The 22747-nt window shown below is 37.4% G+C and overlaps 2 protein-coding genes across 2 annotated transcripts in view; one reads left to right on the plus strand and one right to left on the minus strand.

Moving 5' to 3' along the window:
* Nucleotides 1-535, minus strand: part of RAB22A (RAB22A, member RAS oncogene family) — a 13308-nt gene extending 12773 nt beyond the window's left edge. The window contains exon 1 of the mRNA XM_009998751.1: nucleotides 388-535. Coding sequence (XP_009997053.1) covers nucleotides 388-535 — 148 coding nt within the window. The remainder of the gene's footprint in view (nucleotides 1-387) is intronic.
* LOC104389614 (serine/threonine-protein phosphatase 4 regulatory subunit 1-like) lies at nucleotides 102-19880 on the plus strand. The gene is made up of 19 exons (XM_009998635.1): nucleotides 102-141; nucleotides 4366-4498; nucleotides 4829-4935; nucleotides 5500-5642; nucleotides 6134-6280; nucleotides 8524-8631; nucleotides 9748-9813; nucleotides 10357-10515; nucleotides 11016-11194; nucleotides 11466-11902; nucleotides 12656-12888; nucleotides 14193-14285; nucleotides 14784-14969; nucleotides 15263-15424; nucleotides 16034-16134; nucleotides 17308-17428; nucleotides 18096-18230; nucleotides 18975-19116; nucleotides 19690-19880. Exons 2-19 carry the CDS (start codon nucleotides 4401-4403, stop codon nucleotides 19842-19844), a joined length of 2772 nt encoding a protein of 923 aa, XP_009996937.1. The 5' UTR covers nucleotides 102-141; nucleotides 4366-4400; the 3' UTR covers nucleotides 19845-19880.
* Nucleotides 19881-22747: the final 2867 nt, after the last annotated feature.

The raw sequence follows: 22747 nt of genomic DNA on the forward strand, positions 1-22747 counted from the left end.
GGGCTGCCGGGGCGGCTCTGCCGGGGCTGCCGCTGCTCTTCCTCGCAGCTCTCCGAAACCAACCCCCCGGTATTTCTCTTCTGTTTTTGTTTGTAGGGATCCCTTTGTATTTTGTGGATTTGCAGGATGACTTAGATGATTGTGAGTAACTGTTTTTTATTTTTCTGCTCCCTATTTAGGCCCTTCCCCATTCTCCCACCCTGGGCTCGTTCTGCCGTTCTCTTTCCATCTCCGTGTTTTTATCCACGTTAAGGTGAAGGGAGCGTTTTGAGGCTGTTTGTATTGGTAGGTGAGGGTTTGTAGGCGTTAGAGATCGCGAATTAAGAGCGTGTTTGTACGTGTGCAGCAGCGCGGTGCTGACAGGGAAGCTGCGGGCCCTCCCCTCACCTGGCGTGTTCCACAGGCCGTTCGGTGCTGCCTGAGGGGCCGAGCTCTCGAAGGACCGGCAGCCTCTTGAAGCGCGGTTTTGGGGGAGCAGCCGCTGTCCAGGCAGGGAAGAAGGACCCGCGGGCGGGAGGCAGCCCCGGGACGGCATGTGGAACCCGGCCTTTCCAAGGACCGTGCTCGCTGTTCCCGGCGGCCGCTGGATTGTTGGATTCGGTGTGAGCAGCACCTGCAACAATGGGTTGCCGAGAATCTCTAGGAAATAAAAATGGGTCCTGCCGGTAGTGGTTTAAGCAATTAGCTCCGTTGTTGTTGTCTGGTGGAAATTAGCCTGGAGTAGCCGAGGGATTTCCCAGCAGCGGTAGCTCAAACGGGAGAGACTTTTCAATGTTGTGCAGGCTGCTGAGGGCGCCTGGTATTTTGCTGTTGCTGCACCTGTGGCATAGGTGCTCAGCGGGATGGTGCTGCCGTGGCTGCCCGCACACCTCGGAAGCGGGAACAAAAGAAAAACCGCCGTTGTGCTCTAGTTGGCTGATACAATCCAGTGGTTTTAGGTTAAATACAGTGTCGTGTGTCCTAGGCCAGGCAACAGCTCCACCTCAGGCCTGTGTAGTCCCGAGCTGGTTTACACGATTAGAGTTTAATGACCATCAGACACCTTGGTAAGAGGTGTTACTTAAGGAGGTAAATCTTTGACCAATAATTTCATGAACTTGCATTGCTTTAGAAAGCTTTCTGTGTGGGGTGGTTTCACTGGCAACCTGGATGCTGGATTGATTTTTCTATTAAAAAGTGAACACTGAAACTTGCATTTGTTTCTTCTGAGAGACTGTTAGTTTACCACAAAACTAGTATTGTTTAATAGTACTTGAAAATGTGTGACAGATGGATTTCCATGCCCTTACCGCAGTGTAGCATGAGCAAGCTAATTTAGAAGGGACACCAGGGGAAATGTTAGGTCTGAAGTATTCCACTGGAAAGATGTGCAGAGGCATCAACTCTGCAGGCAGGAGGTTGTTCCATGGGATTTTGTTGCTGCTCTTAAATGTTGTTGCTTTCTGGCTTTGAGGTTACTGCATTTCAGTAGTAGGTAGCAGGAAAAAAGATGATATTTGTATTTTGATTAAGTTTTAGGAAAGTTGGGATCATTTGTGATGTAAGTAATGTATAAATAATGAGATTCATTGTGTATGCAGGAGTTCTTGGTTTGTTTTATGTTTGTGTATTTGAAAATATTTTTAACATTTCTCTTATACAGATTAATTCTAACTCTGTGAGTATTAATTAAAAAGCATCCTCCTTCCTTAATACCTATTTGAAAAGCTAGAAATTGTCCTTCCTTCCATGCCCAATATCTTAATTCAGATAAAGTTTTGCCATAAGCAGTAGTTAATAAACTTTATATATAGGTCACTTAAAATTTGTGTAAAAGAAATTATAAATTTCAGGATGAGCACGTAGATAAAGGGATGTACATTTTAGAGCATTATTGATGTCTTACTGTGATTTAAAAATATTCCTTGATTGAGTTCATTAATTTGACTGTGCAACTAGATTTATGGCATTGAAAGCTGTCTTGTGCTGCAGCAAAGTTCAGATGTCATGAGTTGTTCATGACTAAGTCTAGCAAAGAGTTCATTATGCATTTTGGGATAAGCTCACTAAAGTGCATCACTGGCACTGAATTTTTACTTTCTTAACTAAATTGGTAGAGTAGTGTTATGTACACTGAAGGTCAGTTTCATTGATACAAATGGAGAGTCTGGGGGATTCCTTTGAATTAGGGGAAAAACTGTAGTAAAATCTACCAAAATTCATTGACTACAGTTTGAAACTTATTTTTGTAAGGCAATTTATTTGATAATCTGGAAAATAATTAGCTTGATTATGCCCTTTTATGATAAATAAAATGAATTTTCAGATTTGTTTTTCCTTTTAAAAACAGCAGGAGATAAAATTATCTCCTTGAGCTAATGTAATCATTGCACTCCGTATTAGTATTTACTGCCTTGTATTGGAAAAAGTGGATAGTGAACCTTGCTAATGATGCTGAATTGCATAGTTAGATCCTGTGACCCTGTGGATGTTTCTTGCAGGCTCTAAGCAGCTTTTCAGTCTAGGTCAAACTCAGGTATGGTGAACTCCACTTCAGCTGTGAATACTGTCACGTTTATTCTTGTTTCTATATAGAGAGATTTCAAGCTTGCTTCTTTGATGATATTAGAAGAAAAAATACTGAATGTTTGATTTATTTGTGAAAGGGCATTAGATAAAAACAGTATATAATTACTTTTCTGTAATTTACTTTCTAGTAGTCTGAAACTTGTAAGCACCTATAGCTTCTTATTTTATGGAAAAAAAAATGAGTATTTTGAGAAAAGCCAAAATGGATTCTGCCACAACTGTTCCTTACGTGTACTGAATGTGTGGAAAAAAATTCAGGAATTTAATTCTCTTGATCCTGAACATAAGTAGTTTGCTCCATTTTCCCTCTGGTCCTGGAAGCACTGGTGTGGGCTTAGCTAATTTAAGGAATAATAAAACTACTCCAAGTAGTACAAGTGGTAGTCCAGGTGTTGTAGTCAAATGTAGAATTTGGATTTACTTCATTGTCACTTGAATGGGTAGGAATTCTGAAATATTTGAAGTGAACTGATGACAACCTTCATTTTTAAACTTTCTTAATTCAACAAGTGGACACTACATAAAGTTAATGGCAAGTGTATTGATTTTTTTTTAAGTTCTAGTAAATCCTTCATTATATAACAGTTGGCTAGATTAAAAAATTAGCTAGTGCTTTCAAGTTATTACCAGTTCTGTGCTTTCTTTACTGATCTAAATGCCTAATACTGTGTCCTGCCAAGTTAGAAACTGTTTTTTGGCCTTCAGTGGTTATCACTCTCAGAACATATGCTGGTTTGAAAGACTGCTGTTTGCATATGAGAAGCAGTATTGGCTCAGTTTGCATGTAATTAAGTATGATCACAGTTGATACTTATGTGAACAAAGTGTGCATAATTCTAGGAATGCTTTGTTGGGAAAATTGTGAATCCAGAATGGGAATATAAGGTGCTCTAGTGCAACTCTTCCTGTGGATTTGGTTGTTGTATGTCTTTCTATATCCATTGCTAAAATGAGAGAATTTGTGTTGCAGGCAGGTTATCTCACTGCCTTTGTTTTAAGGCTGAAGGAAAAAAAGAAATGGCAGCACAGTTATCTTATTCCTTCTCCACTTCACAGCCTTTTTGCCTGTAATATGTAATCAAATGCATGTTACTTTAAGACTTGGTAGGGCAGATTTTAGCATTTGGTATGGTAATAGTTGGTTAAGAGTCTCAAGCTGCAAATACAAAGGTTTTAGGAAAGAGTAGAGTTTGCATGGCACAGTCTGTAGTTGATAGGTCTGCAAGAGGAAGCTCCCAGTATGTTAACAAACAAAGTAAAGCTGAAGTTCTTCCCTACCAGTCCGATATAGATGTGTGGGACCCAGTAACTACAGTGAGAAAAACTGTACCTTGGTGACTCTACTAGACCCGAGAATTTTCTGTTTTAAGGCAATATTGTTTGGGATTTTCTGTCATTGTTAAAATTCGAGTTTCTTTTAATGGGACTGATTTTGCTTTTGAATGGTTTGTGGTGTGCTCAGCTGAGCCCTCTTAACTCGTAGTGCATGTGGTTAGTCCATGCAAATTGTGAAGTTAAGATGTGTTAAATGCTAAGGATTTATGAGAATTGAAATGAGCTAAAATTCAACTGTTGAATTTAGTGATCCATAAGCAAGTGTTACTCTTGACTTCATTAGATATTACTTAAGATTTTGTTTTGTAAGCCATTTTCAATGATGTACAGATAATTTTCCTTTGAAGAATAGCTCTAAAAAGAAATAAGTTACTACTATAGTGAACTTTACACTGTAACATCTGTTCCTGACTCCTGGATTGGGTTTTCTTTTTTTCTTGGTTACTCTTCCTGTCTTTCAAGTTGGATTTGAAGATTATGGACCAGACTGCGATAGCATGAGGATAACAGCGTTCCTGGATATTCCTGGGCAGGATAATTTAACTCCACTGGCTCGTCTAGAAAAATATGCCTTCAGTGATAATATATTTAACAGGTAAGGGTACAGCAGCTACATTTGATGACTGAGTCTGGTAGCATTGTGGATGTTAAGGTGTCACTACTTTGTTGTTATTCACTTAAGCACATACCTAATATTAATTTTATTAGTGTAACATTTTTCATTCTTCGTTGTCTGAATGAGATCTCTTGATTACATCTTTGTTTTGTCGGGAGACTGGGAAACTGTATAACTAGTATGTCTCATATTGAGAGAAGAGCTTGATCTTTTTCAAGGTGTCCCTTTACATTTTGTAAGTTCCCCTGGTATCCCATCTATGTGCAGTTGGTAGGAGGTTAGGCAACTAATATGTTGTTCACTCCACAGGCAAATTATTGCCAGAGGTCTTTTGGATGTCTTTCGCGATTTCAGTAATAATGAAGAGGACTTCCTGACTGTAATGGAGATAGTGGTCAGGCTCTCTGAAGATGCAGGTTTGAATGTTTTATTTTTGAATTTTTGTAACTTATTTTACATAAGCTGCAATATAGAAGGCTCTAACTCTTCTGTTTTGAGGAGGCAGTGAGTGAACTAAAGAAACTAAAGCATCTACCAGCTCTGTCTGTCCATAAAATCAAGATTTGTTTTTTCCTCTTTTTTTTTCCATATTTTGTGTGGTAGGTGTATAAATGAAAGCCTGACGTAATATTTTTCAAGGAATTCATTACATGTGAACATGTGTATGTGGCACAGAACAGCTGTGTATTTTAATACTTTGTATGTATGTAATCGTGGTGATTGAGTTTTCTAGCTAGTGCACTTATTTTATCTGATTTATTAGGGAACTTATTCCAAGTCTCTGAACTCTAGTGGTGTATGTAAGGCTGTTCTATTTTATTCAACTTCCCTTTAAGAATGGGCAGTTTCAGTGGTTGTTTTTCTTATGCTTTGAGTGTTTTCATTTTCCTCTGCTTTGAACAAAAAAAGCTACTTTTTTATGGTGATTGATCTTAATTTTGTATTTACTGATGTAGTTTTCACTTTTGTTTTATTGCTAGAACCAACTGTACGTACAGAACTGATGGAACAAATACCTCCTATTGCCATTTTCCTGCAAGAAAGTCGACCAAAATTCCCAACAGCATTCTTTGAGTACCTTATGCCCATAGTAGTGAGATACCTCACAGATGTTAACAATCAGGTAGGAAAAACCGACTACAGGAGTGGAGTAATTTAAAAATCCTATATGGTGCAGTGAATTTCAGGTATGAGGAAGAGATAATGGGAAATTCCATGTTAATTGATAGCTAGTTCTTTTATGTTGCTTTGTGTTGGTTTCAGCACACTTTGCTAGGGAGGTCTGATTTTTTTTTTTTTAATACTTAGCAGGTAATGGGAAACTTAACAGGATTTGCCTAGCATCGTATTGACACAGTCTTTTACAGGAGTTATGGCTTACAAGTCCTGTATTCATCTTTTGGCTTCTCCTCAGAATTGGTTTAAATGCCATGCAGTGATTACATTAAACTTCAGAGTTTGTTACTAATTCCTTATGATATTAATACTGCACATTTTTCTCTGTTGTTTAACTTGGACCTGTGTGTTTGTTGACAACATGCCTGTTGTAGTTCTTTTATCAGTAAATCCTGTTCTTATAGTGACATAATTTTCTTGTTTTGTTCATATTAATAGGTTAGAAAGGCAGGTCAAGAAGCACTGCTTATACTACTAGAACAAGACCTTGTTGCTCAGAGTGACATTGAAAATAAGGTGTGTCCAATTCTGCTGGACCTCTCTGCTCCTGACAGTGATGATGAGTACAAGGTGGAAGCTGTGAATGTAGGTGAATTTTGAATAAATCTTTTTTTTCCTTTTTAGTTGCTTTTGTTCTCTGCCTTCCAGCACTGCTACTATAAAGCTTTTCAAAAATATAACAACTTTGTGTGAGATTTTCATGAGCATAAAACCAGAAAATAAAAACTGTACTTTCATTCTTAGTATCCTGAAAGCTTTACGTTAGTCATTGAACTTAAACTTCCTATAACATTACTATTTCAGTTTGGTTAATTTCTTCTCTATTTGTTAGTCTGCCTGTTGCAAATTGAGAACCTGTTGTTGTGACTCAGCTGAAGTGTAAGTGTGCTCAACTGTGAAACCTTGGAGCTGTAGGTTTTTTAGTCATTTTTAGACATTTGTAGTATTGAGCACCATTGAAACAGTGAATTTTCAAAGAATTTGAACAGGGACAGAACTTGATGCATGACAAGTGCATCAAGAATTATCTTAACTGAATTCAAGAAGAAAGCAAGTTTGTCCTGAGAATTGTTGTGCTGAGCACTATTTATTAATGCCTTTGGCTAAGTGCAGAGGTACTTTGCATAAGCTCTCTCTGGGTCCTGTACCTTTTGTGTGATGAAGATGTCTGGGCTTTTGTGTCAATGAAGTACTCAAGGAATCTTTCTGAAATATTAATAGTAATGAAGATGAGGTCCAGGAATAGTGCTGATAAATAAAACAAGCAATCAAACCTTTGGTGTTTATTCATTACATATTGATTTTTAAGTTTACCACACCAAATCTTTAAATTTTTACTCTGAATTTTTTAAAAGATCAGGTTTAAAGAGACCATCTTTATACTTCAGGATGCTAAAATATTGTCGAAATAGTAGTCAGATAACAAGAATTAAAAGAAGACTGCCAAGAATCAAATGCATTTTAAAGATAAGAATTCATTGTTCCCCAAGAGTTTTCATTTACTCTACTGTGCATCACAGTAATGGTGCAAAAGCATGAATGATGATCTTAATTCTTAAGGGTTTGAAAAAAAAAATTCCCTGTTCACTTTTAATAAATTGGCTGACTCCACAGGAAAATGCTGGTGTGTAATTACATTTCAACATGGATATCTGATACTTGATGTGTAAAATAGCTTTAGCTGCTAGATTTTCCTCTTCCTTGTTTGTGAGTTGAATATTGCTTAGGCAGTTTTCCAGGGTGACATCTGAGCACCAGATGCCTTTTAAAAGTTTGAAAATTTGTAGAAAAGTCCTTGAACAGTGTCTTCCTTAGGTCTTATTTACCATGCTGTTAAGAAGGCAAAAGTGAATGAATGAATGAAGCTGGTTGCTTTTAGTTAGTTATTGAGGTAGAAAGCCTCAGTTATTTTTGAAAAATAAAAATAGAAAGTGGAGTTCTTCTAATCTGACAACTTTTGAGCGGGCAGAACAGTTGAGTAGGAAGGTGCATGGAAGCCCTTTCCTTTTTACTCTTGCAAATAAAAGAATTAAAGCAAGTTGTCCTAAGAAGTGGGAGTTGAAGGGAAATGCACAATCTAAAGCACTTGATTTTCACAGCAGAAACATGGTTTGTAGTGGTAGTTGAAACTGACAGTTTGGAAATTCAGAACAGTTCAGACAATTTAGAAAGCTGAATCTGTGAGCACATTACATTACTAACTTACTTTAAGTATGATCCAATGTTAACTGAATGTTTCTGAGAATGATTCCTGTAAAGTGTGCATTAGCTTATGAATATAACTAGTTTGTCTTACTTTTCCTTTTCTGTATGGCAAACTTTTATTGCATCATGTTGTCTGAGCCTTTAAAGAGCTGGGACTGTGTTTGTTTTTAAGTGTCTGAACAGTCCTGTTAAAGCCAATGGACTTATTTGCATCCTTAAGCTTAAGATATTTCTACTATGCTTAAAAATTGATTTTATGTGCTGGCTAGTGCAATGGAACTTTTGTGTTCTCCGTACGAAACAGCAGTGTATGCCACATTGGAAAACATCTTGAAAATGCATTTATTAATAGAGGTCCATTTAACCAGATAAAAAAAGGCAGTTCATTACATGCAGAAATACTATGTTCAGGCACAGTGGTGTAGAATGATTTTAAATAAAAACTGTGGTTGTGCTTCACATAAAACTTGTATGAAAATCCAAATAATTTGTAGTAGTTAAATCTATTTCCTGCTAGTTGCTCTCTTGCTCTTAGAGGTAATTTTTAGGAGGAATATTTGCCCATGCTTGTAAGCTTTGTTTTGGTTTTTTTCCTTACACATCCCCTTCTTGATTTTTTTTAGATAATCTGTAAAATGGCTTCTATGCTGAGCAGAACAACAGTTGAGCACATGTTGCTTCCTCGTTTCTGTGAACTGTGCAGTGATGGGAAATTGTTTCAAGTGCGAAAGGTTTGTGTGTTTTTCCACCCTAAACCATGTAAAAATGAATTAATATGTTGCTGTTGAAATGCCTTCCTGAATAATTTAGTCATAACTTGAGCTGATGAACTTTTAAAGAGTCTGGAAGAGCAGTTTTACTTTATTGACATGGTTATAGTTTCTGTAGTTCAGTAAAGAGATGGATAACTGTCCTTTGTGAGTATAGCAGTTAAACTGATCTTGCACTGGTAATAGTTTTACACCACTTTTTTTTTTTTAAGCTGTTGGTTTATAGGATGCAAACAAGTTACCTGATTTCTGCCATGTTACTCCCAAACCAGAAATTCAAAAGTAATAGATATTTGAGATGTCCTGCCTTTAAGAATAAATAAATGCATAATTCTGGTGTTACTGAAAGGAGGAATTTTAGTTCATGGTTGAGTACAAAAGGAAACTTGTAGCATAAGAAGATTTAAAATATTTGAGTAGTCTTAAGGGTTATGCAAAGATTTGGCTGGGTACCTAAGATAAGCTGCACTTGTTGGAATTTCAGCTGTGTTACAGCCTTCTGCATAAGCATGTAGAACAGATAAATTGTATATCAACACAACTGATCTATCTTAATTTCAAATTCTGGTGCCATCTTTTTTCTACATGAGGGAGTGGCCCTTTTAATTATAGCATGTGTAATGTACTGTAAGTGGCACTAGCTTGAGACCTTGATTTCAGCAAAGCACTTAAGCCAGTCTCAGCCATAGCCAAGATAGTTCTGCCAGTACACCTAAGTCCTGACCCTTGTATCATATTTTAGTTTGCGTTGGTTTTGACAGCTGCTGTTCAAAGTAATTTAAACTTTTAAGTAGGCTTATTGTCTCTTTCAGTGATTACTAAGGTAGATTATGCTCCTTATGCAGAAACCTTCATTATTAGTTGTTTCAAAGGCATGTGCCTAGTGGAAGCTTATTCTAATGAGTCTTTCTTTGGGATGAGTTAATGTTACAGGGTGTAGTTACATGGCTGAAATTTGAGTAGTCGAACTTGTGCAGTTGTTACGTGGGATAAATAATGCATGGTGAAGTAGATAATAAAACTAGTGTATTTGAAAGATCGAGAAAGTTATTTGTTTTTTTTTTTTTTATTTCTTAGATTTGTGCAGCTAATTTTGGTGACATTTGTAATGCTGTTGGTCAGGAAGCCACAGAAAGATTGCTGGTATGTAAAAATAAAAATCCATTTACAAGACTTGTATTTCTCAGTTAAAAAGGTTTAATAATGAGTTATTGTCTGTACATTTATCAATATGAATGCATTTTTTAAAATTTATTTGGCTCAGGCTTTGGTTTCAATTATATTGCAACACTGGAAATGAATAGAAATAGAAATAGAAGTTCTTGTTTTGCAAAATTTTTTAAAAATTTTAATAGCATGTGTACACACACATTTTAGAATTACTGACTCTTTTCCCCTGAGCTAGAATGATCATTCAACATATAGTTTCAGGAAAAAAAGGCCATGAATAATTCTATTGATTCTTTCCTAGTTCATGTAGTTGTACGTAAAGTCTAAATAGGTAAATTTCAGACACTTTTTTCCAATTTATTAAATTAAAAATCGTTTTTTAACTTGTTCCTGTTTCTTATTTTACTATCTCTTGAGTTATCACTGTCTCCAGTTTCCCAACGAATACCTTCTTAGTAACTTGCTGCAGTCTTTGTTTAGTCTTTAATTAGTCTTGGTTTTGCTTATTTTTGGCAGATTCCCAAGTTCTTTGAACTCTGTTCTGATAGTGTTTGGGGAATGAGAAAAGCTTGCGCTGAATGCTTTATGGCAGTGTCTTACACCACATCCCCAGAAGTTCGCAGAAGCAAATTATCCCCACTGTTTATTAGTCTTATTAGTGACACTTGCAGATGGGTAAGTAACTCCCTCTAATAATTGGTGCATATTCTCAGTCAGATACACAAATAAAGGGCAAGTCACAAGTATGCTGTAAAAGTTCTCTGAATTTGCTGAGATTAGAGCCTGATCTGCTAAAATTATATCTCCTCTAACAAGATGCTGTCTTATTTTTCTTCTCTCTTACTACTTAACAGTTTCTATCAGCAGGTTTTTAGTAAGTGCAAACGGTTCTGTGAGTAGGTTGTTTGTGGAAAAGGTGTTAGTTGAAGTAGATAGTGGTGTCCTTCAAATGTATACAAAAAAATTTCCTTACTATGATCATACATACATGCTAAATATTCTAATAGCCTTTGCTTAGGTGTCACGTACTTGTCAATTGATAATTGGTTATATTATTAAATGAAGCTGTTACAGTAAGAACCAGTTGAACCAAAAATTGAACCAAATTTTTGTTTTTTAGCATTGTCTGTGCAGTATTTGCATGAATTGTGATTGTTGCCTTTATACTGCCACAGGTTCGTCAGGCTGCTTTTCAGTCTCTTGGCCCGTTTATTTCTACCTTTGCCAACCCTTCCAGTGCTGGTCTTTACATTCGAGAAGATGGGACGCTGAGTATCTGGCCGTCGGTGCAAGATAGGAATTCCAGCAACAACTTAATTTCAGTGTCCTCCGGTACAAATGCTACGTTGTCCAGGTAAAATTCACGGAAAGATGTAGGGTAGTAGAAGGGAGAAGAATGAAGAATGTTGCTGTTCAGAGCTAAAAATCTCAACTTGAGAATATAGTTCCAGAAAAAGTATGAAGGGAGACCTGGTGGATTAAAGCGTAGTGGTAACATGAATTCTTATTTTCTCTGCAGAATTTAGGTTTCGTAGTTGGTGCTGTCTTTTATGAATGATTTCACTGAAAACTGTTGTTACAGAGTACTTTATTTTGTTTCTATAACTGTTTGCATCTGTTACCAGTTCAGAACAACCAATGGAAATCAAACCAGAATCAACAACTGAGGAGACTGCTGCTGAAGCTAATACAAAGCTCTCAGTTGAGAACCTAAATAAAGATACTCGGAAAGAAAGTTCAGATTGTTGTACCAATCCTGGAGAAGATGTGCCTGGGTTGTCTCAGGGTGACAAAGTTGCTGCTGGTGTCACAGAAGTCACTAAGGACAGCAGTTTTCCTGGAACGAACTCAAAGCTACAGTCTGCTGAGGATGTATTTAATACTTTTCTCTACTGGCGCCCTCCTCTGCCTGATATAAGTCAGGATCTGGAGTCGATTCAGTTCAAGACTGAAAAGCACAAAGATAGCTGCTCTGTGCCGTGTAATAACTGTGTTGCTAGTAGTGAAATAAAAAAAGTTCTAGAAAGCTTACAGGAGCACATGGATGATCCAGATGTTCAAGGTGAGACTTTGTAACAGTAAAATAAGAATTTCCATGAACAGATGTTCTTCTGGCCTTTACGAAACCCTTGACCCCATTTTGATTGGCTTGGTATTCACAAAGTGACGAGACTTCCTTGTGTAGTAAATTATAGTACACAGTTATTAAACAGCCTTTTTCACAAGACCTGAGTTATTTCTACAACATCTGGGGAAATGTTCCCGGCTCCTGTTTGCATGAAATAAATTGGATCTAACTATAAAAGGGAAAAAAGCTTGTTGAAATTTGATAGAACTGTCTTTAAGTATTGTAGCTAAGTACTAAGTGTGCAGTAGGGACAGGGCTACCTGCTGTCAGCTGAGTTAATCTGATATTTGTTGAAGTGAGAACAGCCCATCCCATAAGTGGAATGCTTATGTGTTTCCTGGGCCAAATCCTTCTTGACAAGTCTGTCATCCATCGCCAACTCCCTTTCTTGTTCCACTAAATCTCCGGAGTACTCTAGAGGATTAACAGTTTTCATCTGCCTATTTATTCATCCCTTCTCTGCATGCAAAGTTATATTTGCAGGAACTGAAGCATCATTTGGATTCCTTGCTGTAGTAGTAGGCAGTAGTCAGCCAACTGGTAGCCTGTCATATTTAGGTGGCTAGATACCATTTCTGTGCAGCTTTGACTGGACTGCTTCTTATCTTTTGAGATTTAACTTAAATACAAGTTCAGTGCTTTTAAGTGCAGAGGGGAGACTAAATGGTCTTCTTTTGCTTTTTACAGCTCAGGTCCAGGTGCTGTCTGCTGCTCTCAGAGCTGCTCAGTTTGATTCTGTTGGTGACTATGAGACCAAAAAAACAGAAGCAAGCAGTGGCAAACTTCAGAACAAAAGTATTTCAGATGAAGTGGCTGTTTCAAGTGCTACCTGCAACCAGGTGGAGGAGGAAACACTTTCATCCCCTGCCTTCCAGGATAATGTCAGTGGCCTGTCTGCCACCAGTGTACTGAAAAGCACAGTAAGTATGCACTGTGCTCCATGCCTGAAATGAATTCTTGCCTGCTTAAGTACAGTGTGTGTTCACACAATCTCTGACATTGTTGACCCACTCCTGATCTGAAGCCTTTGAACATCACTACACCACAGCTCACATGCCACTTGTTTTAGTTGAAAAAAGAAAAGCTATTGAGGACTATTTTTTCTGTTTGCACACAGGTTACCTAAGAGTTAAAGGTTTGCAGAGTTTTGTTGGTTTTTTGTCAGATGAAATAGAGCGAGTATGGTCTTACCTCTTCCTGTAATGAGTCTTAAATTAGTGTTTTATCTCCAAACAGGAAGCTGAATCAGGTGGTGACAGGAACACAGTTCCTGGTTACTATTTCTTGATTATAATATATAGGTAGGGGTAAAAACAATTGTTTGTACAGTATTTAATGTTGCTGGAGTAAATTGTGAACTGTAAAGAAAGATTCCTTGTCTATGAAAAAAAATTGCACATAAAACCTGTACGAACAAAAAGGTAAAATACTGTATGAACTTTTGAACTTTGGTTTGGTCTTTTAATTCCTTCAAAATTTTTTTATATTTGGGGAAATTACAAATATGTAATATGTAATGTAATGTAGTATGTACAAATATGTAAGGGGTGAGTGTCAGGGGGACGGAGTTAGGCTTTTCTCGGTGATGACCAGTGATAGGACAAGGGGTAATGGGTGTAAATTGGAGCATAGGAAGTTCAAGGTGAATATCCGAAAAAATTTTTTTACTATGAGAGTGACAGAGCACTGGAACAGACTGCCCAGGGAGGTTGTGGAGTCTCCCTCACTGGAGACATTCAAAACCCACCTGGATGAGTTCCTGTGTGATGTACTCTAGGTGACCCTGCTCTGGCAGGGGGGTTGGACTAGATGATCTCTCGAGGTCCCTTCCAGCCCCTAAGAGTCTATGAAAGGAGCAACTGCTAAATCGTCTTGTTTAAGATAATTTAAATTTAAGAATAAAAATGTATTTAAGAGTACATAAGTAGCCATCCATAATCTGTATGAATGCTGAGTTTGTGTTAAATTAGATTGGTCTTATAGAAATGAATTTAACTACTGTTCCTCTTGTTGCTGTGATGATCTTAATAGTGTATGTTTGTGTACAACTCAGTTGTCTTTTTGTAGTTGTATAAACACACCAAAGAAGGCTTTGCCTGTACAAGGCTTTGTCTGCAAAAGGCTGTTCTGTACCTGAATTGCATTGTTCTGTAGAGTGATGCTTTGAACTATACCAAACAGCAGAAAGTCTAATTCATTTCACTAGCTATATGATCTTTTGCAGGACTCAGAAGAACAGCACAGAGGAACCAGTGTATTTTTAAAGAAAGAGACAGAAAAGAATCCGCCATTGGAAGATGACAAGTCAAAACTACAGGTGATGGGAATAGCATCTACCTGCTTTAGTGGTGTACTGAATACAGTTCATCTTATCCTTGTTACAGTGATAGCTTTTGCACTTGATCAGATGCAGAATGTAAGAAATGCTCTGGGCATTTGAGGAGAACCCTGTTTTAAATTGGAAATCTAGAAAAAGTCGGACCTTTTGCTGTCTGTGTAGCCAAGGCAGGCACCAGCTATCCTGTTTTGTCACTGGATTTACTGTTTGTTGTCAGCAAAGAAGTTTTCTGTTTGTTTTGATGCAATCTGTTTATCAGGTAGTAATTACTGTTCATTGTTGGCTGCTCTAGCCTAATGAGAACAAATAACTGGGGGGCTCATTTGCACTTCATAAAGCTAGTCCACAAAAGGGGCATCTTGCTACCTTTTGTGTTTTGCTGCCAGCTGGTTGGTAGCAAGAGAATGCTAGAGCACAACAGGTGTATTTTCTTTCAGATCTTCAATTGTGTGTTGCTGATGTACTGTCTCTCTCTAGGATATCATACCTCAACCCTTATTAGACCAGTACCTGTCAATGACAGACCCAGCTCGAGCCCAGACTGTTGATACTGAAATAGCCAAACACTGTGCCTATAGTCTTCCTGGGGTAGCCTTAACGCTTGGCAGGCAGAACTGGCACTGCCTGAAGGATACATATGAGACACTGGCCTCAGATGTACAGGTAAAAAAATAATTAAAAAAAAAATAGTGATAAGTTAGAATTTTGAGTAGCTTTCCTGTCCACTTCGTTGCATTGAAGTTACAACAGTATATATTTTCTTACAAGTGTTTAAATATGGACTAAAATTAGAAAATTTTAGATGTAAATCAGACTTCATAAATATGATGAACATTTTCTACTGCTGTAACTAGATCTGTCTCATCTGCTGTCTCAGTCCTCAAACAGGTGTAGTTCAAAAGCTTCTTTATTTTAGTTATGATGCCTAACCTAGTTCACTTCTTCAACTGTTGCAGTGGAAGGTACGCAGGACACTAGCTTTCTCCATACATGAACTAGCAGTTATTCTGGGAGATCAGCTAACAGCTGCTGATCTGGTGCCAGTTTTCAATGGATTCCTGAAAGATCTGGATGAAGTGCGCATTGGTGTTCTTAAACATCTGTATGACTTTCTAAAGGTAGGAAAATGTAATTTAATTTCTTAAGAAATTTTTTTTCCAGAGTCTTATTATATTAAGAGTTTTTTGAGATGTAAAATATCCAGATCTAATTACTTGTTTAGCTTTGTGCAGTATGGCAATCTTGTGTGTGTTGCTTTTTTAAGGTATCTCACTGTCTCATATCCCAACAAAATACCAAAACTGAAAACCCTTTGTAAACACGGTTATAAATGCTCCTAGCTATTGTAAGAGAATTAGTATTTTGTGCAGTCCAGCTGGAAAGTTGGACCAGTAGTGATTTGTGTTTGATGCTAGGAGAAAAAAGAGCAGCTCATGGTGGGCTGCTGTGTAATAAACACGAATCCGTAGTTTTTTGGTTGCTCAGTCTTCTGTCCAGAGGTGGTGCTTTGAGTATCCTTGCAGAAATGATGGCTTGATGTATTTTTTTGGATGTCAGGCTTGTGTGTCTAGGCAGTCAGCTGACTGCACAGTTTTTAGTAAGCATCTTATGAATGATCACTTCCTTTCAAGTACGAAAATGCATATTAAATGTGTGAATGGAGCAATACACCAGAGAACTGCAAGTATTGAATTGCATCAGTTTTACGAGTCATGCTTCTCCTTTAGTTACTTCATGCAGACAAAAGGCGGGAATATCTTTATCAACTTCAAGAATTTGTGGTGACTGACAACAGCAGGAACTGGAGGTTTCGTTACGAGCTGGCAGAGTATGTCATTTTGTTAATTTCAGATTTTTATTCTACATTACTAACTCTGAAATAGAGAATTACATTCAGAAATGATCACACCATAGTTAGGAGCTGAAATACCAACCAGTCTGTTAAGGAACTGAGCTTCAAAACTACTGACTGTTGGTATTTGGTTTATTTTTTATTTTGGAGGATTTTTTTTTTTTTTAGTGGGGGGTGGAGATTGTCAAGTTGTGTTGTCATCAGGCCTGAATGGAGCTTAAATTTGGTTATGCCAAAATGGAGATCTGGTTCACTTGCAGCTTATGAAATATGACAGTCTGATAGGTTTCAGATTTTATTCAGTTCTAGACTGTCTTGTAAAAATCAGTGAAATTTACGTGCAAAGTCCATGATGTTAAAGGTCTTTTCCGACCTAAATGATTGTATGAAAGACATCTTTCTAACAAGCATGAAAGAGAAAACATTTCTTACAAACTAGTTTACTGATTTGGTATTTCCATATGACTGGGTGTATAATGGAGATAGAGTAACATACCACAGTTCTTTTTCTGCAAGCCTTCTTGATATTTGAAGAACCCGACTATTATTCATAGGAATAGTTTGCAGCTAAAATCTGACCTTTTGTTTGGGCTGTGGAGGATTCACTCCCTAGTTTGGCAGAGGGGACTCTCACTGAGTTGCGACGCTGTTGCACAGCAGGTCCCTGACATTTAGTGGAGAGCTGTCACTTAGCAGTTTGTGTTTGTGCATGGCTGCTGGTACCATGGGCAGGGCTGTGACTAGAATGAGCTCTCTGCAGTTCTGAGATATAAAACTTGTCCTGAAATGGAAATTTCTACACCAAAGTACATCTTCCATTTTTGCTTTGCAAGAATACACAGGTTATTGGTCTGAAGTTGCAAAGAAATTTCTCATTGTACTTCTGTTTGTAGCTTTTGTTATTATTTGGGATATTTTTGATTCATGGGTACCTCTAGTTGGGATAAAGGTTTCTCTTGGACTTGCTGGGTTAAAGCATGTGTCTCTTTGATACATGTGTGCACCTTTAGAGAGATGAACAAACTGTTCAACTGCTTTGTAGTAACTGTGGTATTTTCAAGGCTCCAAGTGATCCTTCCTTATGTTTAACAGTTGCTAAAATGGAAGCAGGTTGTGCTTCCTAGAGTTAATCGCTTTCTTTGTGTTTAGACAGCTGATCCTGATACTGGAACTCTACAATCCCAATGATGTCTACGACTACTTAAGACACATTGCACTAACTCTCTGCTCTGATAAAGTTTCAGAAGTTCGATGGATCTCCTTCAAACTGGTAGGGGATTTACTTCCTGGCAGAAAAGGAGAAAAATTATTCTTGAGAGGGAAACACTAAATCACCTTGCTTTCTTTCAGACAAGTAGTGTGAATAGAGACATATTTTGATAAATGTGATAAACAATATGGAAAATGTTAAATGAAAATTTATAAAATATTTTAAGTGGTCAGACTTCCACAGATACTAAAATGTTTCTCTTGTTAGTTGCATGGGAATGATAAATGTATCTTCAAGTGCGTGAAAACTAGGGTATAGCAGATCAGGGAGACCTTGTTCTGGGAGGGAAAAAAGTTACTGATATTTCCTCAAATTTGAATTAATTTGTTATGAACTTAATGGTATTGCCATCATCCTGTAGATGTCCTGAATGAGTAGAAAGTTTTCTTTATTTTTTCTTTTTCTTCTTGGCATTATTTTAATGGTGGTTTGAATTCTTTTTAGCGTTTTTTGTTTCACCTGAACAAACAGCTATTTTAAAGGTTATGTTTCTTTTCCCCAGAATAAGCACAGTAACTTACTAAATTCTGCAAGCACAGCTGGTTACACTGAGTACAGTTTTTGGTGTCCCTTCGTAGGATTCAATTGAAATGATGCCTTTTTCACTTTCTAAACTCTCATTTCTTTTTCCCTTCCTTTTCCTCTTCCCCCTTCCTCTGCTTCACAGGTTGTAGCAATACTACAGAAGTTCTACACAAACAATGCAAATGCACTGGGATTAAATTTCATTAATGAACTTGTAGTGCGATTCCGTCACTGCTCCAAGTGGGTTGGAAGACAGGCTTTTGCCTTCATTTGTCAGGTTGGAATGTTCAGTCTGTGTTTCTATCTAGTTTGGAATGTTTGATTTTAAGCCAGTGTGAGGCTTTTTAACAGTATGGGCAAAACTGAAATTTGGACTCGGTAGCATTTTTTTGTCATTCCTTGGGTTCTGTGATTCTGTGGGTCAACCAAAAGCAGTGGCCTGGTCTCAGTAGTAGCAAATGGTGTATCCAGTTTGGAAGCTGTGGTCCTTGTTTTGTTCTGTGCCTCCAGCTGAAATATAGCTGATCCTTGTGCTCTCTGATATCCCAGTAGCAAAGTTAAGAATTGAGTCCTAAACTAAGGTGTGTTTTGTGATACTTTGACGTGCAAGGATATAGATTCACAAGAGCTAATCAAGCTGCCAATGAGTGCTAGATGCCAGGAACCGTTTCCCTCTATTTCCACTGACCTGCCTGCCTCCAAAACAAAAATGCTTACTTGACTAGAAGGAGCAAGGCTTGAATGTTGAAAGGGAAAAGGGTGATGACAGTGTTTTTTTAAAATATAGTTGAAAGTTACCTGTTCATGTTGGGTCATCTTCAGATAGCTTTAGAATGGCAAGGCATGTTTTCCTAACAGTATTTCAAAGGTTGTACTTACTTCACCAACATAGGGTGTATTCATTTAGAGTCAAACAGGGGCTTTTTTAATAGGCTAAATTAAGGGCAACATGGAAACAAGTGGGAAATGGTGTATTTGTAACATAAATTTTGCTTTCTCGTCTAATGTGTTTATCCTGTAGGCTGTAGTAGAAGAAGAATGTATGCCTGTCGACCAGTTTGTTGAACACTTGCTCCCCAGTCTTCTAAGCCTTTCTTCAGATCCTGTGCCAAACGTGAGGGTTCTGCTCGCCAAGGCTCTGAGGCAGACGTTGCTGGAGAAAGGTGTGGTCATTAATTTCCTTCAAAGGAACTAACTGGTGACAAATGCTCTTTCCTCTGCCGGTGCAGTTCTTTATAAATTGCACTTTGGTTCTGTTTCTACTGAAAACAGAACTGTACAGTGTAACCTGGGATACTGCATTTAAATTCGGATTTAGGAATGTGTACTGTAGTGACTCTTCTGTCTTGGAATGTATTCGATAGCCCTGTCCGAAGGGCCTGAAGCTGGTGGCGCTCCTGTGACAGATGGAGGTCCTCAGCGCTAGAGGGCAGGGCAGGACAGCCACGCGTTGTTCCCAGCAGCTTCCTGAGCTTGCTCTTACTTGTTGATACATTTCTATTTAAGGTTCAGAAAAAAAAAATCCCTTAGAAATACTTCAGCACCTAATAGAATGAGTAAGCAGTAGTGTGTTCTCTGTCAGCTTTCTTAGCTTGCTGTAGTTTCTCTAAGGAGCCTAAAAATTGGGTGAGATAGCCCAAGTGTTTTTGGCATCCTCTGTATTTTTGCTCTACTTCTGGCCTAGGATTTATTCTTTTGGGTTTGATTAAATTTGTCTTTTTCTCCCCTTATTCTAGCTTATTTTAAAAGTGTTGGCAATCCTCATCTAGAAGCTGCAGAAGAGACCATTCTAGCCCTACAATCTGACAGAGATCAAGATGTGTCCTTCTTTGCCACCATAAAACTAAAACAGGGTAACCTGGACAATACTGCCATTGAAAAACAAAACTAATGTGTTCTGCAGTGAATGCTGAACATCAAAATGGTTTTTCACCTTATGTTTGTAGTTGTGTTGTCTATGCACAAATAAGAAGGTTTTTGCTACCTACTTAAGCTGGAAAGGGTTGCAATGTTCATTTCATGAGCATCTCTTGTCTACAGCCATATGTCTGATGTGTGAATAACTGCTTTGTTTTTACCTCTGTAAATGAGGGGGATAGCTCTGATCTTGCCTGCAGTTAAGTATTGTATGCAAAGTCTTACGCCATACTCAGTGTTCCAGTGTAGTTGCAATTTACATTTCATTTTTTAACAAAACATTTTCAGTAGTAGAGGAGTCTGCTACAAACTTTAAATGGTTTCTGCATCTTAAAACTTGATTATAACAGACTTACATGAAGATATTATTTCCTCATTTTTATTGTAGTTTTTGTATTGTTTCAAGTGTTGCATTTCAGCTGAAAAAAAATGTATATATGTGAATAGTTTTGAATTAACAAATATGATGAAGAACTTAATTCTGTATCAGTGGAAAAAAGCTCAAAACCAATTTCATTTTATGAAGTAGCTACTCTGCGAGAATTAAGGCATGGTTCATTTTTACTTAATATAATGTGATATTTTTCAAAGCACAGAGAGAGCTTGCTCCTTTGTATATTGTGACTTTTCTATTAATTTGCTATTTCTGAGCTACAGGTGCTAACATGTCTTTTTTGTGACTGCTGGCTCAGGTAGATAGGCTGTTAATTTCTGAAACTGAATATGACTTGTCTGCTCTAGCAAAGTTCACTTCTAAGGGATTCAGTTCCTGTGACATGTGAGGTATCTAGAAGGCTATTACAGAATTTTACAGACTTACGTTTTTTGTTTGTACTTTTTACATACATGCATTGTTTGAAAAACACCTTTTAACTGGTCCAGTGTTCAAATCCAAAAGAGCTTGCTACTTTATTCCTAAGAAACAAAGGAGCTCTGAAGTCAGAAAAAACTCATGGGGGAAAGGTGTTGGTGCAGTTTACTCTCTAACTTCTGTTGATTGTAGAGTAAGGTTTGGGGCAAACAGCAAATGAAGGTTACTGAAATCCTTAAGTTTAAGTAGGATGTCTTCCAAAAATACTTGTTTAAGTGCACAGAAGAAAGAAGTATGGAATATACAGCTAGAACAAAGTTCTGTTCATAAAATTAGACAGATTTTGAACAATTTGAAAAATCAGGAAGTTTTTTCTTTGGTGTGTCTCAAACCTGCAGGTAATGTAGGGCCTGGAACAGAAATAGTTGTCTTGAGATTGTGGATTGTTCAAAAGCTGATGCTGAAATACTGAAAAAACTGTTTCATATAATAACAGTTACTTTCTCTCTTGGAACCCAATACTTTAAGATAAATAGGTCAGTGTTAATATTTCCCCTTATTTCACTGTTGTTCTATTAAGTAGTTCACCTGGGTGAAGGTTTTTCCAGAAATCACTCTGTTTTGTTTTGTTTTGAATCAGGCTTGTCTGCAATACAACAAGTAGGTTCCTCAGCTGGGATTTGTATTTTTGGAGGGCTTAGTTTTGTATAAGTTTGTTTAACAAGTCCTGTATTATAATATGTACAGTATTTGTAACAAATGGTTTCCTTGTGAGATCACAAAATGCTTTTTGGAAGTTGCAGGCAGAAATACACCACTGTTATCACTGCTGTCACAGCAAACAGTATAAACTCTATAAACTGTGCAGTATTCTACATTTCATTTTTTACAATTTTTTTTATAATTTAAAACAAATGCTTCTTCAGTACAGTTTTTTACAGTTGCAATTTCTTAAGAAAAAGACTTCTCAAATTAATTTTTTCTAGTTCTAATAACTTTTCTAATGCTGGCATTATACTGGTATTTTCTAATGGTTCAAATTTTCTAAGGCCTTTCTGATGAAGTTTTATTTCTGTTTTTTATTATTAGTTCATTAAATTGCTCAGCACTGAACAATTTTTTTAATTATGTGTATATGTAAGTATGTTTGAAATGTGTTGTATATAAATTAAATACCTTCAATGTTAACCCAACCCATGTTTGTGTTTGTCAGATAATCTTAGTTACCTTTACTTGCAATAATCTACCGGAAAACAAAAAATACCGTTTGTTTTAGTGTGTTTGGTTACTGTTCACTTAGAGTATTTAATTAGGATACAGTAAGCCACTAGCTGTAAAAGTTCACTGAAAGGCTGAACAAACTTGGATTTTTTTAACAGTGTTTTGTCACCTCTCTGGCTCCAGAAATTATGTCTACTTCAAATGATATGATTTCAGTAGAGCATTTAAGGACTTCTGTTAAAACTTTCCAGTCGCATGCACTAATAGAGGACATAATAGTGTGGGGTGGGATTTTTTTATTTAGACAATGTGCAGATTTATTCAACAGATTTACCCTCTACAAGGTTTGTCTTTTTGGTTCAGTTTTACACTAGAAATTATTTCAGCATGACTAGAGACTGCACTTTATGTCTTGTACTAGACAAATGTATGCAATGATAAGCAAAGCAGTGTGTTCACATGCAGTTCTCTGGGTTTAACTTATGCAAAAATATGTATTTTAAAAGCCAGATGATGCAAAGTTAGGTAGTTGATCCACTTTCACACCAGGAGTAAGAATATAACTGAAACATTTCTAGCTAAGGAACATGAAAATAATGTTGGTGGGTGCAATATTGCTTGGATGCTCTAGGATGGTCAAGCACTTGTAATCCAAAGCATGTTGGTCATGTTGCTTAGAATTCAGGCGCGCTGGTCTCGTGTGTGTGGCATACACTTGGCATCGGTCGGGATTCTGCCCTAGTGGCAGTTCTGTCTGTACACAGTGTTGTTTAGAACCCAGTTAAGTGGGGACACTCTGGAAGTGTCATTTGTTTGTCAGAACAGAGATCTATGTAACTTTCTAC

This window comes from Chaetura pelagica, unplaced genomic scaffold (genome assembly GCF_000747805.2).
Source record: "Chaetura pelagica isolate M959 unplaced genomic scaffold, ChaPel_1.0 scaffold275, whole genome shotgun sequence".
Classification (NCBI taxonomy): Eukaryota; Metazoa; Chordata; class Aves; order Apodiformes; family Apodidae; genus Chaetura; species Chaetura pelagica.